Consider the following 16,412-nt stretch of genomic DNA (forward strand, 5'->3'; position numbering starts at 1 on the left):
CTCCACCCGCCCTCAATGCCCAGGTGGCTCCAGGGCTTGTTGAGTGCACCTAAGCGGCTCTGTGCTCAAGATGTAGGCCGGGGAATGTGCATGGCCTGATTGGGGGCCTCAGCAACGATCCGCGGCTGCCCTGGGCCTATTCATGCTCCCCAGAGCTAACCAGGCTCACACACACGCCAACGGAGCTCTGAGCCCTAAGTGGGCCCCACCCACCATGCCACGAGCACAGCCGGCAGGGTTGGGCCCACGCGCCTTGCGCATGGGGCCAAGGCAGACAGGCGGGCGCTGCTGGGCTGGTGGAGGGTTGTGCGAGGTGGGCGGGCGCTGCCAGCTTCTCTGCCACAGCTGCGGCTGTTGGTTCTGCGCGGCGGAGGAGGGGCAGCAGCACCGGCTGGGAAGATGGAGGCGACACCCGGGAGGTGAGTTGCTGGGCCGGGGTGCGGGCGGGACACGCTCCAGGACTCGCAGCTGCACGATTCTCATGCAACATGTGTGGGAAAGGAGCCCGGGGTGCCTGCGGGGCAGGGGGGTCTCTCTGCCGCCGCTGCGGGGCTTCCGCTGGGCTGGGGGCGGCAGTGCATGTGCGGCCGGCTCCTTCGCGCCTCGGGGAGTTTCCACGGCCCATCTAGCCATGCCTGGAAGAGGCCCCTCAGCACTGGCAGCTGGAGCTGGCCCAAAGGTGGGCGCCTCGTGAACGACCTGCTCCCGCTCTCCACAAGAAGTGGTGGCAGCTGGTGAAGCCTCCGGGGCCTTGCATGTGGTCCCCGGTTGGCCCCCGCCCCTGGCAGGTACCCTCCACCCGGCAGGTTTTTGGCTTACTTGTAACCTGTCCCAGCCCTGTGGTGCCAAAACCTTTGGCCCAATAAGAATTGGCCACATCTCTTTCCTTACCTGCCTGCAATTCCCTCCCCATGCCCAGGCTTTGCCGGGCATGGCAGAATACTTTTTCCCCCATATAAACATCTCTAAAAACGGGGTGCGTCTTAGAATCGATGGCGTCTTAGAATCGAAGAACTACGGTAGGTCCCAAGTTGTTTAAGGGCTTTGTAAGACATTAACAATCTTAAATATGGCTCGATAGCTAACAGGCAACCATTGTATTTCTTTTAACACAGATGCTTGTGAGTATAACTGGGTGTCCCAGTGAGCACCTTAGAGCTGCATTCTGCACTAGCTGCAGTTTCTGAACCAATCACATGGGCAGTCACACATAAAGCTCATTGCGGTAGTTTGATTGTAAGGTTACAAATTCATGGATTATCCAGAAACATGTGTAGTTGGTGTACAAACTAAAGTTGGTAATGGGTGCTCCCACCTGGGACAAAGATGGATCCAGGAGCACCCCCAAACTATGTACTTGCTCCTTTAGAGGTTGTGCAACCCCATATAGAACAGGCAAACAGCCCAAGTTCCGGACCTGGGAACTGCTAACCCACAGTGTCTTTGTTCAACTGGGATTCAGCTTCAATTTATTAGCCCTTATCCATGTCATCACTGCATTCAGGTTCCACTTCAAAATGTGTGCGTCTTCTGGTACAGATGTCACAGAGAAATAGAGCTGGATGTCATCAGCATATTGGTGTCACCTTGCCCCCAATCTGATGACCACTTCCAACAGCTTCATATAGGTATTAAATAACACTGGCAACTGTGGCACCCTACAGTTCAGCTGCCATGCAGCTGAGGCACAGTCACCCAATGCTATTCTTTGGAACCGACCCCGCAAGTATGAACAGTGTTTCTCAACTCATGGAGTCAGTCCAGGAGTATTCCATGTTCAATGGTATCAAAAGCTGCTGACAGATCAAGAAGAAGTAACAGGGTTTAGCCTAGTAACCAAATGGTTGCTATTGTATGACATTTGATAAAGGATCAGACTGTTTTAAAGGAAAAGCAACTATATTTCTGAATAAGGTATGGGAGCATATTTCTTTAATTCACTAGAAGATAAAATCCAAAGTAGTTGTATTAACTCATAAATATAGCCAGACTGTGGGTGACAAGAACAAACAGGTTCTTGTTTTTGGAGAAACAGTCTTGGTACTTCCTCTTACCTGGATATTACTGTGTTGGAAAAATGAGAACATGGTTATTACAGGGACCTGTACAACTTTATTTGTTGGCATCATCATTCATGAAGCTCAACTTTTCCCTACGGCATCTGTTTTCAAGAGACTTTACACACACTGACAAGATGGTCTGAACTTTCCAATTTCAAAGTTCAGCTCCTGCAGATAAAGTTCAGCTCCTGCAGATAAAGATCCCACAGTACATATTTTCAAAAGTACAAAATGACTTAGTTGATAAACAGCTATCACAATATGGACATTGTATGTCTAATCATTGCCAATGTAACTTTATAGAAGGAGACATTATTATTAATATTTGTATCCCACCTTCTTCATGGAACACAGGGTGACATATATAGGTTTTCCCCATTTAATCCTAGTTGCAGCCCTGGGAAGTAGTTCACACTGGGAAGTAACTGGGCAGTGTTACTCAGGGAACATCATGGCTGAGGAAGCTTTTCATAGAATCATAGAATAGCGGAGTTGGAAGGGGCCTACAAGGCCATCGAGTCCAACCCCCTGCTCAATGCAGGAATCCACCCTAATGCATCCCTGACAGATGCTTGTCCAGCTGCCTCTTGAATGCCTCTAGTGTGGGAGAGCCCACAACCTCCCTAGGTAACTGATTCCATTGTTGTACTGCTCTAACAGTCAGGAAGTTTTTCCTGATGTCCAGCTGGAATCTGGCTTCCTTTAACTTGAGCCCGTTATTCCGTGTCCTGCACTCTGGGAGGATCGAGAAGAGAACCTGGCACTCCTCTGTGTGACAACCTTTTAAGTATTTGAAGAGTGCTATCATGTCTCCCCTCAATCTTCTCTTCTCCAGGCTAAACATGCCCAGTTCTTTCAGTCTCTCTTCATAGGGCTTTGTTTCCAGACCCCTGATCATCCTGGTTGCCCTCCTCTGAACACGCTCCAGCTTGTCTGCGTCCTTCTTGAATTGTGGAGCCCAGAACTGGATGCAATACTCTAGATGAGGCCTAACCAGGGCCGAATAGAGAGGAACCAGTACCTCACGTGATTTGGAAGCTATACTTCTATTAATGCAGCCCAAAATAGCATTGGCCTTTCTTGCAGCCATATCGCACTGTTGGCTCATATTCAGCTTGCAGTCTACAACAATTTCAAGATCCTTCTCATTTGTAGTATTGCTGAGCCAAGTATCCCCCATCTTGTAACTGTGCATATGGTTTCTATTTCCTAAATGTAGAACTTGGCATTTATCCCTATTAAATTTCATCCTGTTGTTTTCAGCCCAGCACTCCAGCCTATCAAGACCACTTTGAAGTTTGTTTCTGTCTTCCAGGGTATTAGCTATCCCACCCAATTTTGTGTTAAACTCAGTTGTTCCCAAACTGCTGCCATGTCATAAATTTCAATATACCAATTTTTCCATCTGTTTCTCAATTGGAGGAGTATATTGTGATGATGGCATGAGAGAGGTGTGAGACCAGCAAATTAAGTTTGTATTTCTTGAAAAATTCTTACACTTGATATACTGGGAAATAGCAAGAGTACATGGGAGTAGCACCTGGAGGCCATAATTTTATTCTTAAAGAACAATAATGTTGAAATGGCTGGTGGAAAGAGTTCCCATTTATTTATTCATACTTCACACTTATACATACATACATGGATGGGGTTAACCTCATGTTATCTTTGCAACAATCATGTTAGGCTAGAAGAAAGTAACTAGTCAAAGCTCGCACAGTAAGCCATGGTCTGAATGGGAATCTGAACCTTGGTCCAAGTCCAACATTCTAACCACTACACCACACTGGCTCTTTTGTTGTTCAGTGGGTTTAAAACGCCTTGTAACAATCGGTAGTTCAGTTGAGCATTTTAAGAGAATATCCTCTTCTACAGTGGTTGGGTTCTTTGCAAACTGCTCTAATTACAAACAGATCCAGGACAATTTCTGCTGCTTGTTTTTTTTTCCAACCTAATGAGCTTGATTGTTACAAGTACTTTCTTTTATCAAAGGCACTGTTTTGGAAAATGTATTTTCCAAACAATATCATTTGCAACTCTACCTTTTTCTGTACTTTCCAGTTCCTTTTTAAGTTACTTAAGGAAATTGTTCAATCTCACTAGTTGAGAAGACCTATGCAGGTACTAAAGGAACTGGGGGTTAGTGCTTCTCTCCTATCCCTGATTTGCTATGAAAACTGCCTTAAGTTGTATTGTATTTCCATTTTTATTTTATTTTTACTTTGGGGAACACTGTTAGTTTTGGCTACTTCTACTAATTAAGAAATCCTTGTGGTCTTTAAAATTAAGGATTTTGTATGTTAGGCCATATTTATTTATATCACATTTCTACACCATCCAATAGCCTGTGCGGTTCACCACAAAAAGGTATGTAACTTAAGTTTTTACTATTCTCTGATGTTTGTTGGATTCATAGGAATTCTCTTTGACCTTTTTCGCACAATACAGCCAGCCCACCGTTGGCTAATCTATCTGCAGGAGCTGTTGCAGTGTACCAGGCATCTGCAGGTACCCAGTTTGGTGTGAGTTGTCGTGTCATGAAAAACCCAGGTGGCAGGGGGTTGAGGATTAGACAATCCTCAGATAACCTTAAAGCAAGCCATGGGTTATTTGAGCCATGGGTTATTTGCACGACACGGCAACCCATGGCAAGCCAGGTGCCTAGCACAATTTATTTATTTATTACATTTATATACCACCCCACAGCGGAAGCTCTCTGGGCAGTTTACAACAGTTAAAAATGGTAAACATTAAAAAGTATACAAAATTTTAAAACCATCAAAAACATAAAAACAGTATAAAAACCAACAGTATCCATTTAAAAACAACAGTTCTGGGGTCCATTAAAAACAAACTTAATGTTGTTAAATGCTGTTAAAATGCCTGGGAGAAGAGAACAGTCTTGACCTGGTGCCAAAAAGATAACAATGTTGGCGCCAGGTGAGCCTGATTGGGGAGATCATTCCACAGTCGGGGGGCCACCACCGAGAAGGCCCTCTCCCTTGTTGCCATCCTCCAAGCTTCCCTCGGAGGATGCAACAACCCCCTTAAGTAAATTAACACATGGTGGGCTGTCATGTCATGTGAACCAGCCCATTGTCATTAAACTCTTCAGAATATTTCTGGGATTTGTATATAGTCTTTGGAGCTCTAGAGCACTCATCACAAACTCAGTAGAAAGTACTAAAATACACAAGTTAAAAATAGTGTTGCATTTGTGGATTCAAATCTGCCTGCAGTGGATTCTACTATATGTTGCAATCTAAAGTTATGATGCGGAATGCAGCTTTTGTTTTACGGTTTCAAAGTTAACTGAACTCTGTGGAAATAGCTCCCAGACTACATTAGATTAGTCGTGAAAACCTGTCTTAATTTATCTGTGCCTTACTTTTATAAAATAGACAGTGAAGACAGCACAGAGTCTTGGATATATATGACCAGCATTATTCATCTTCAACTGGCAACCCACACCTAAGTTGGTGTCCAAAGTTAAATTATACTTACAGTTGTGTTATGGTTTGTGTTATGGCTTTCTTCATCTTCCCCTTCCCTCCTCTCAAGGAGACTATGAGCAAGGATGACAGATCTAGGCAGATGAAAAGGTTTTGATTATATCTCATGTTGGAAGACAGTTTAAAGTTGGGTCATAGATCAGGAGAAATTGAAGGCAATTGGATCTACATTTTTAAGCATTTCTATATGGCTATTCATTGTACAAACTCTTAATTTTCATTCTAGTTTTATCTTCTGTTATGTAAATTAGGCTGAGATGAAGGCTGTATGGATGTTATTTTGCTTCTTTTAGGGGGAAAAAGAGATTTCAATATCCAGTTTTGGAATTGCCCAAAGCTAAATCATCAATACAACACTAAACGTGGTCTTGTTTAAAAAATGGCATAGCTACAATTATATCTCCTCACAAAAATGCTACACTGACACTTAACATCTCATAAAAATAAAGTTACAAGCATGGGTATTCATTTCAATTTGTCATCTCGTGAAAATGGCTCTGTCTCTAGCCTAACTACCAGGCCTTGCTTCTTGACACATCTGGGCTTTTTCTGCCTTAAGTCACATGTGCAAATACACAGATTGTGTAGGCTTAATCTGTGTTTATGTGGTGGTGGAGCTCAACCAAGCAAGGCAGAGGAGTTAAGATAGACTATATTTGAAATGATGGTCAGAGGAAGAATAGAAAAGAACAGTGGATTGGATTGGAAAGAGAATTGTGTCTGCTGGTGCATCTGCACTTGACGCAGGTAATGAGTATTATGTACTCAACTCAACTCAACTTATGTACTAAACTAATAAACATTGAGTTACCTAAAAAAGTTACACAAGTATAACTTCCTTCATGTTGTAAAATGCTGCTTGATTTGTAAATTAACATGTTTTAGTGATCAGATTTAGGGGCAGGCAATGTGGTGCCTTCTAGATATTTGGATAATAAGTCTCAGTGGCTCCAGCAAGCATGGCCAGTGGTCAGGGATCATGGGAGTTGTTGTCCAAAACATCTGGAGAATACGAGGTTGTTTACCCCTGTTTTAGAAAACACGTGGAGAAAACACAGTTTTCTTTTGGCGATTTGAACCAGAATTTAGATCAGTGTTTCAAATTGACTTCATTTAAATCCACCCTGTGCTTGGACACATCAGGTAGGTTGATACAGGTGGTTATTTGCCCTGCCTCAGTGGAGGGAGTAGAAATTTCATAAAACAGCAAATATTGTGAGATGGATCATCAGTCTGTTTTCTTGTGCTTCATTAACTCAATATAGTGTTCCCTAGTGACCTGATTGATAACGCCATACCACACTCTTAGCAAGTAATTTACCCCTGCTCAAATCACTAGTTATTTAGAATATTGATTTACCTGTGATTAACTGATACAAACCAAATCAAAACTCTGGGTTTATAGCTGCATGTTATACCAATTAATGCAAGCTATTCATACGCCCTTCCACTCCTTTCCTGCATGCCCCTTCAATCTGCTCCAGAGGATTCCCCACTCTCCAAAGCAGATTTGGCTGCAGATGAACAAGGGAATTCAGTCCACTTGTGATACCTGTTCTTCTGGGAAGACACCATTGGATACAACCCAGTGGGTTTTGCTTTTTATCTTTACCATAGATACCACACTTATGTCCATTTGTATCTGAGTTTGCATTAGTATTTACAAGAGCAGCAAGAGTCCTAGTTTTTGTGTAGACTTTTGTGTAGTACGTAAGCCAGAGGCAGAAAACCTATGTACACCAGTTGCTGGGGAACATGGGTGGGAGGGTGCTTTTGCACTTGTGGCCTGCTTATTGGTTCCTGGTTCGCCACTTTGGGAACAGAATGCTGGACAAGATGAACCCTTGGTCTGATGCAGCATTGCTCTTCTTACGTTCTTATGTGTAGGGTTTCCCAAAATGGTGGCTAGTGTAGGGAGCAGAGCATATGTAGATTCTTTGATTGTATAGGTTTAAAACCTGTAGGTTCTTACCTATTCACTCCTAGACCCAATTTAAAGGGCTGATGTTGACCTTTAAATCCCTATAGCAGTTTGGGACCAGGTTCACCCATATGAATTTAAGATTGACCACAGAGTCCTGCTTACAGGCCTATCAATAATGTTGTTCCAGTTGACAGGTACAAAAACTCAGTGCTTTTTTTAGTGATGGTTGTATATTTATGGAACTTCTTCCCAAGATAGGTACAGTTGACTCTTCCCCTGTATTTCTGTTAAGACGGTTTTAAATACATTTTATTTCTATCTGGTTTTGGCTAAAATGATTGGCTGGATTTTTAAACTGTCATTGCTCTGTTTTAAATTATAATAATTTGAGGGATTTGGCTGGATTAGGAGTAGCGTTGTGCTGCTGTTTTTAATTAAGAATTCTCTAGATTTTGGTTTAAATATTCTTGTGACATTGATTGTAAGTTACCTTGGGAAGCATTTGTTTTGAAAAGTGCCATATTAATTAAATATTTTTCTGTGAAGATTTGTCTGGATAAGCCAATTAGACTTAAAGGAACTACAATACTTAAAAAAAACAACCCAGAATATATATCCATTGAATTTAGGACACACCTGTTAGTCATCAAATGTATTGCTAGGTTGATTTTGGTACACTACCCATTGCTAGTAGCTTAATTTGGCTGCAAAGTTCCTTTGGACCATCACTGATCTTGATGCAGATATTGATGCCAGTTAGACTTTTGGAAAGGAACAGTACATAAAGTACAAATTGAAGTAAATGGTTTATTTGCACAACTAGTTGCATTGCAGAGCTGCTGTTTTCTGGGGGTGGGGAAAACATTGTGGAACTTTGACTTTAGAAGAAATTCTATTGTGTGACCAAGCGTGTTGCAGTTTTAATAGCGGACAAGTATTTCTCTTCCACCAAAAATGTAGCATTGTGTGTGAGCAATCAACAATGTGTTTCATATAAATGGTGAAACAGACAGTTACATTTTAAAGGTCTGCATACTTTACTGTTTACTCATAAGTAGCAAGTTTGGCCTACACAGCTACAATTCAAGCCAAAATCCATGGAAACAGGCTCATAGAGAGGGAGCATACTGTGTTTATATGCTGCCCACACCAACCAATATCCAATCATTTGCTTGTTTCCAGTTGCTATAAAAACATGAAAGAATTAATCTTTGCTATTTCCTTTTTCCTTTCCTTTCCTTTGTGTGTGTGTGTGTGTGGTGGTGGGGGGGCAAGTAGGGCCATTCTCACATTGGAAATAAGATAATTGTCAGTTATGCTTTAATTTCAGCCCTTTCCTTTAATAATGCCCGTACTTTGAAGCTCGCTACCTAGGGAGAATTGCTGAGTTTTGTCTGCATTGTGTTATATCAGGTGAAAATCTATTTTTGAAAAGTTTTTTTGGCAGATTTTCTGAAAGTTCTAACATGCATTGCTGCTTTTAATGATTTATTTATTCATTTTTAAGGTGCTTTGGGTGCCTAGTAAAAGTAAACAAATGAAATAATAAATGAATAAATAAAGTAAATATATAGGGATGGTTCTTCTAGGTAAGACTATTAAAAGCGGGTATGACTATTAAGATGGTGCATGTATTGTTCCTGGTGCATTCTTGTTTGCCTGATGTTGGAGAAACTATAATGTGAAAAGTGAAGTGGTTCTTCTAGAAACAAATGGTACAGGGAAGGACAGCCCCATTGCAAAACAATTCCTGGTTTTCTCTGCTGTGCTTCATACCTAACCCTGACTACAATGCAGGTAGTTCTGACAGTTTTGCTGTGCAGTGCCCTTTTTTTGCAGGTTGGACATACATATTTGGAATCTCCCTAGTGCCCGTGCTGTCTTCCCTAATTGGTAGTTCTGAGTGATGAGACCCCTTCTTAGCCTACTCGGGCTCAGAATTTTATGTGTATCTTGGCTGGGCAAGGAGCTAAGTTATTGTGGTATTTGAAATTTAGGGAGGATTTTTATACATTAAATCTGTTTTCTAGCACGTTCCACAAAGATAAGAAATGTTTGCAACATTGCCACCCTGGCCCTTGTGGAGTATCACATTGCAAACAAATCCATAGTACTTCGGAGGCTGACAAAATAGGCTGTATTTATTTATTACATTTTTATTCTACCCAATAGCTGAGGCTCTCTGGGGAGTTCACAATTAAAACCCTAAAATACAACAGATCAATACATAATATAAAGCTTTAAAGGTTTAAAAAGGTTTAAAATGCCAAAGTAAACCCAACAGCCGTTACAACCCAGGGAAAGCCTGTGTGAAAAGATGTGTTGCATTACCTCTGGAAACTATTGAAGGTTCAGCTGACCAAGCTCAAGTCTACCTGTTAACTAGGATTTGTTGGTGGGAATACATTGCTCTATTCTAATTGTCTAATATCTGCAAGGTTCCCTATTCTGTCATAGCACCTATTCATGGTGCTGGGTTTGATCTATAAAGCCATAAACACCTTGCATGCAAATTATCATAGCCTTACTCTTCCCCTGTGGCCTATTACAAAATTTTAGGATATTGGGCTCATTTTTAATTAAATTAACACACAATTACCCCCTTTTAATCAATCCTGAAGAACAAGTGGAAAGTTTCTCACTGCTTTGTTTCATTGGTCCTAATGTTGCATTTGCATCCTTTTCTAATGGACCATCAGAGACCAGCCAGCTACTTTTATTTCAGATTGTGCTCAGTGAGATTAAGCAACACCTCATGAACTGCTCTGGATCTTTAAGCAGAAGGTCGCTGAAAGGATTAGAAATCTGGCATTAAAGCAGTGGTTTATAGGAAACCTGCTAGTTCATCAACGAAAAGCTCAATAATAGCAGACAGATTTTCCTGCAAAAGTTTGCCCACTATTTCTAATCCCTTAGAATGTGGATTCTCTGTTGGATGTATTGTGCAGCAATGCTCTCCGCTTATACACAATAACTTCCGAAAATCCAGTGTACTGTTACTAGAAGAAATTACTGCACTAGTGAAGCTCTGCTGCTTTGTCCTGTTGCACAAGCTCTAGTGGACCACTTTGTAAACCTAAGATCAACAACCAGTTACACAAATGGAACTTTAGTTGAATTCTCCCTTTGCGCATACTTCAGAAGTTGGTTTCTGCTAGCTAGCATTTGTGCTACCAGAATAACACTCTTGAATCCAACCTCTTGAGGCCCCACAGGCTTGACCAATACCCCCATTTGAATTGACTGTGACACTTGGATTCTGTGACAGACAACTCAGTGTGAAAAGTGTTCTGTGGAGGCAGAGTTGAAAAACAAAGCAAGACTTGAATTTGTCATGGTTTTATGCAGTATTGCACCTTTTGAAGCAGTTGTCGATTTGTGGGAATGGTAAGTATATAAAAACATTCGAATGTATGTGTGCAGCATCACTGGGCTGGCAAAGGATCTTTGAAGAGTGAGAGCTATAGTGTATAAGTGGCTCTTTGCCCACTAAGGCATTGAGCATGCAGGCATGAGCATCTCCTACTTTTCTAGTACTAGGATACTGCCATTATTACTGGCTGCTGCTGCTCCTGGCCACTAGAAGTTATTGTGATTAAACTTAACTGTAAATTCAAAAAAAGAAAAGAAATATTGTGAGAACTGAAATCTGGAGCGCATTACCTTTCCTCCTTCCTCCAAGGTATTCAGGATGCTATACTTGGGGCTGTTTCCATCTCCCCTTATCCTCACAAAAGTCCTGTAGGGTTGGGATTGGGTAGGCTTGAGATGTTGACTGGCCCAATGTCCTCGCCAATGAGCTTCATGGAAGAACAGGGATTTGAACCTGGATCTTCCCAGTCTGATTTCATCTTTCTATCCACACATTAAGATGAGATCAGGGATATTTGAGGTATGCAACTCCTAGCTTCAGAGCGTTGATGCTTTAGTAAATTCGTGTTCAGCCTGTTATTTTACTGTCTTCTCAGTCTAACCTGCCTCACAGAGAAGTTGTGATGACAAATGAATATTGAAAAAGCATTTGTGCACTGAAAGTGGAGTTGCCATTCTGGCTGAGACTGATGGGAGTATTACTCCAGCAATATCTGGAGGGCCACAGGTTCCCCATTCCTGTTCTGTAGAATAAATAATATTTAGCATTTAGGGATAGTACTAATCAGAACACAGCTAGCTGGCTGGCTTGAGACAGTGTGTGTAAAAGTTAGTAAACAAATGGGCTTGGATAAAATAAATTAGGCTCTGTTAGTAAACAAAATGTTGAAGCCATTTTTGTATGTGCAACATTGACTGCATAATTGACTTTTGCTTTGTTGTATGCATTAATGAAGCAATTGTTATATATTGCAGTTTCTATGGCTTGTATCACAGTGCCATAAAGGAATTGATTCCTTTAATCAGAGGAATCAGGATGTTTAAGAGTGTGTTAAAACGTTTGTAATTGTAAATGGTAAATACACTCTTTTTAAAAAGCTGGTTATTTTTTTATTCCTTGTCATTAATTATCTAAAATCAGAGTGTTACTTTTGAATAGCTGGCAGAAGCAAGAGTGTTCGAATTATAACGGCAACAAGGTTACTCTGGGTTTCATGCTCATGTTACCAGTTAACTATATCATGTGGATTTAACAATGTGTTCTGTTTTGGTTTTGAACTGGGACAACTAAACAGGATTATGCTTTGCTCCTTCTTGTCCAGCTTGGTGTATCCTAAATTTCCCTTCAGATTCGATTTCTTTTGATCGTGTTAGTATGAAATTATTTTTGCATTAAAACTAAGTCACCAATCTCCTTTTCTTTGTGAAATGGAGAATATTAAGTTGATGACTTGGTTTTAATGCGAAAATAAAAATTCAGCTGGTTTAAATCCAGGGAGAAAAATAACTTCAACCTATTGCTGGAGTTTTGTTGTTAAAATGTAGAATACTGTTGTGTATATACAGAGCAAAATAGTAAGAAAGCATACGCTGCTACAGCTTGTACAAATGGGCGAATAAAGGCGCTTCTTTGGCTCGAACAGCTATGTCCCCTTTAAGATTATGTCTTTCCAACCCCCTTCGTGATTGACAGCGTACCCGAGTCACATGACTTGCCTCTGTTTGAAGGTCAAAAAAAGCTGCTTCCTTTATAGAGACACAGGGGGAGAGCGAGCAAGGAAGAGTGTGCGCGCGCGAGAGAGAGAGAGAGAGAGGGAGAGCGAGCGAGCGAGCTGGGGAGAGAGGGAGAGAGCGAGTTCAAGCCAAAATGGCCGACGGAGTCACTGCTGGCTTTTGAACGTTTAAAATTGGGAAAACAGAAATACAGTAAAATCGTTTTGAAATCTCTTCACTTCCATTTTTACCTTGTATGCCTCAACTTGCTGGATATAAGCACTGTTGCACTTTATGAGGTTTGTAGTTTTATATCTGCTTTTGTGTAGCATACTGATTTTTGTGTGTGTGCGTTTAGTTTGACCGTTTCGTGTGATATTGCACCACGATGTTTGCCTCGCATAGCGTTTGTGGATCACTTTATTTTAAATCAAATGCGGTTGCAGGTTTTGAGAATTGGGTAAAAATAATACGTGGCATATTTTGGGAGAATTTGAATGCGTTTTAAATATGTTTGCATGCAAACTAGCCTAGAGTGCTTCACTGTATCAAATCTTTTATTTTCATAAGGTTCTCTAAAGCGTTCTTCCCAAGCTCTCTCACTCTTGAGGTTTTTAAATCTGCTGCAAAAATTAGCATAAATTAAATGGGCTTGCATTCTTTCTTGCTGCTAGGATTGGCCATAGGAGGGGGAGGTGCATATTTTTAATAATAAACCTATACTTCTAGAGATCCAGAAGTCTAAAATAATGCAGCATTACATCTTTTAAATAAAGATGGCTTTGGAATGAGTATTGAAGCAGTTTGGGATTTTGAAAGATACCTGTGGTTCAAAATTCACCATGCAAAATGATAGGGCTGCACATTCTCCGATGTGCGGGTGCTTCCCCCCCCCACTACTTCCCCTCCCCCTTTTTCCTTGTATCCAGATGCATTTTGATTGCAGTTGGAACCAAATGGTCTTTCCCTGTAAACATGGCATTTAGAGTTCAAAAGACAGTCTTGTTAGTTCCAGTTAAGAAATGGTATCCTGCTGTAACTGTTTTCTTGAGCAGTTTTCTTCTTCTTAATCTTCTTCTTACTCTGGCTATATTAGCACCATTTTTTTTAAAAAAAGAAAACAATGAGATGTGAAATAAGTACTTTACATATTGAATATATTATGCTGTTGCAAGAGAATATTCATGTGAACTGAATAAAGATGATATCTTATGGAGCAAAAATGCTTTTCCGTTTAAGATGTGTGTTTCACATCTCTCTCCAAATGAAGCAGAGCAGCAGTGAGAGATCATTGTAAATCTTGCTTTCTATGGGCAAGCCCTTCCCCCTACATTGTGAGAATGTGATGTAATGTACCTCTCTGTCGGGTAGCATTGAATAGGATAGCATACATTTTTATTAAGTATTTTCTTCTTTCTGAAAGGCCTTGTGGCTGGTTTGTATTGTGATGCTTTTTATAAAGAAGAGATGGAGGCAGTCTGAATTTTGGCACTTAAATTGATAAATTGCCAGAACATTTCTTTGAGATTATAGCCTTTACGGTCTTGGTACCATTCTGAAAACCTTTGCTGTTTCTTACAGCACAGATCAAGCAAAACCATCTCACCAGATTTTTAGCCAATGCACAACTTGATAGCACAATTATCAGCTTTTTTTTAAAAAAAATTGACTGTTGACTTGGGTTATATATTATTGAGAAAATAATATTTATTTTTGTTGAGTCTGAGTCATATTGAGAGTGGCTTTATTCTTATGGAAGTGGGTGACCTACTTCAGACAAAGTAACCTTGGCTCAATTTTTAAGGGTTAACAGATTATGTATTGCAGCTTGTGTGCTTCTGCATATGTCATATAATTCTGCTTCACAAGATCTGGTAATGGGCATGGAATTAACGGTTTAAAAAAAGCACGTATAGCTTAGGAAGTTTAGCAAAGGTAGTGAGAACTGTCTTCACTCTTGAGCCATATAGGCCATTAGGTCCATTTGATAAATGTCATTTCATGGGGGAAGGCTGCAGAAACCTAAAAAACTTGAGTACCATTTTGAAATCCATATTTCCTAAGCTAGCATGCGTACTAGCTGGTTGCTGCAATAATTAAAAGAGATTGGTTTGCAACTAAACAACCTATGAGCATAATCCAAAGTCTCTGGTTATGCAGCCCACATGCACAATGACAGCTTTAGAAACAAAGACCTATTTCTCTGAGGCTCTCTATAACCATGTACTAAGCACGTATCACTCACTAAGCAAGTATCACTCACTCAGCCACTCATTCCAATACTAAAGCTGCAATCCCATGAATGTCTTGTTAGTTGTTCAGTGGGGGTTACTTCCAAACTGGGATTTACTTCTGAGAAAGCATGCATAGCCTGGACATCTGTGGTTCTGGACATTATTCCACACGGAAGGGCTGACTGTTACTGGACAATCTGTTTCTCCAGGAAATAGATGGGAAGTAAACACACACGATATTGGTTAGTACCAAATATTCATATTATCAATATCTTACAGAGCTTTGATAGGGATGGGGCATAAAATAGAAATACAAAATAAGAACATAGTTCTGCTGGCTCAGTGTAAGGGGGCATCATTCATTGTTTTGGGAAGCCGAAAAGGGGGCGTGAAAGCAATAGCACTCTCCTGCATTGGCCCCCAGGGAACTGTTAATCTCTGACATACTTTCTTTAAACATGGAGATTCCATATAGCCATCATAGCTAACAGCAGTTAGTTGATCTATCCTTTAATTTTTTTTAAAGATCTCCCCCTTTAAAAGCATCTGTCCTACTGACCACATCTTGTGGCAGTGAATTATGCAAACTGGAGCATTTATTTATTTAAAATTATATCCTGCATTTCTGCCAAAAATAGTAGTGGGGTATGAAGTACTCTCAGTCCTGATTTTGCAGATAGTCAGTTTCACTGGGTGATCCCAATTTCTAATATTATGGGAGAAGGAAGAAAAAATGGTTCTTCTTACCATAGTTCCCTGATCATCATTTTTAAATAAAACATCTGAAATTCTTTGGGTTTTTCTCATAAGGGAGGCACTCCTAACGTTTGATCATTTTGATTGTCCTTTTCTGCTCCTCTTAAAACTTAAATCCACCTGCATTGCCTTTTTCCCCAACCCTATATGGACTCAGTAGATGTCCAATACAGAAGGACATCTCCTGGATTATAACACTTATCTGTGGGCCTTGTAGGAAGGCCAGTATAAATGAATGCATGACTTACCTTCAGTTGTGCATTTCCCCCTTCCAGTTCTTTTTTAACATGGAAAAGCCACCTGTAGGTCAGTTCTGCTTGATAGTCATGATTCTATTTTAATATCTCGTGACCTGGATCAATTGTAAAAAATATTGATCTAATAAAATTATGGTTTATTACATTGAGGACAAGTTTTGTTGTTCTGCACGTCCCTCTGTTCTCTCTCATACACTGTATTAAAAGACTTCTGGGGTTTGTTTAATCCATAATCTCCTGTTAACATAGGAACCAGGAAAGTGTAGTTTAATAATCTTGGATTACAAACCAGGGTTTGAGAGTTACATTTGTAAACTACAGTTTCCTGATTCATATGCAACAGAAAACTGTAGCTACGGAAAACCCAAAAGTCTTTCATTACAGTACGTGGGAGGACGAGGGAGCATGTGGCTGCTACAATTGGTTTAATAAACCATAGTTTTATTAAATAATGATTGTTAAATCTGATCCAGCCTTATGTGTAGGCCTTAATATTTATTTATTTAAAACATTTCTTAGCCGCCTTTCAGGGCAGAAGCCCTCCCAATATGTTTGTATTGAAATGAGTTTTCCTTGTAAACTTG

General features: G+C 40.6%; 1 protein-coding gene across 5 annotated transcripts in view; it reads left to right on the plus strand.

Annotated features, from left to right (window-relative positions):
* Positions 1 to 16,412, plus strand: part of TNRC6B (trinucleotide repeat containing adaptor 6B) — a 126,213-nt gene that overhangs the window by 30,087 nt on the left and 79,714 nt on the right. Inside the window, exon 1 of one of the 5 annotated variants that reach the window (XM_063133565.1) lies at positions 12,546 to 12,880. The exons of the other annotated variants lie outside the window; for them this stretch is intronic. Coding sequence (XP_062989635.1) covers positions 12,876 to 12,880 — 5 coding nt within the window. The 5' untranslated portion in view covers positions 12,546 to 12,875. Of the gene's footprint in view, positions 1 to 12,545; positions 12,881 to 16,412 lie in introns of those variants that run through there. 5 annotated transcript variants of the gene reach the window in all.

This window comes from Elgaria multicarinata, chromosome 9, assembly GCF_023053635.1.
Source record: "Elgaria multicarinata webbii isolate HBS135686 ecotype San Diego chromosome 9, rElgMul1.1.pri, whole genome shotgun sequence".
NCBI lineage: Eukaryota > Metazoa > Chordata > Lepidosauria > Squamata > Anguidae > Elgaria > Elgaria multicarinata.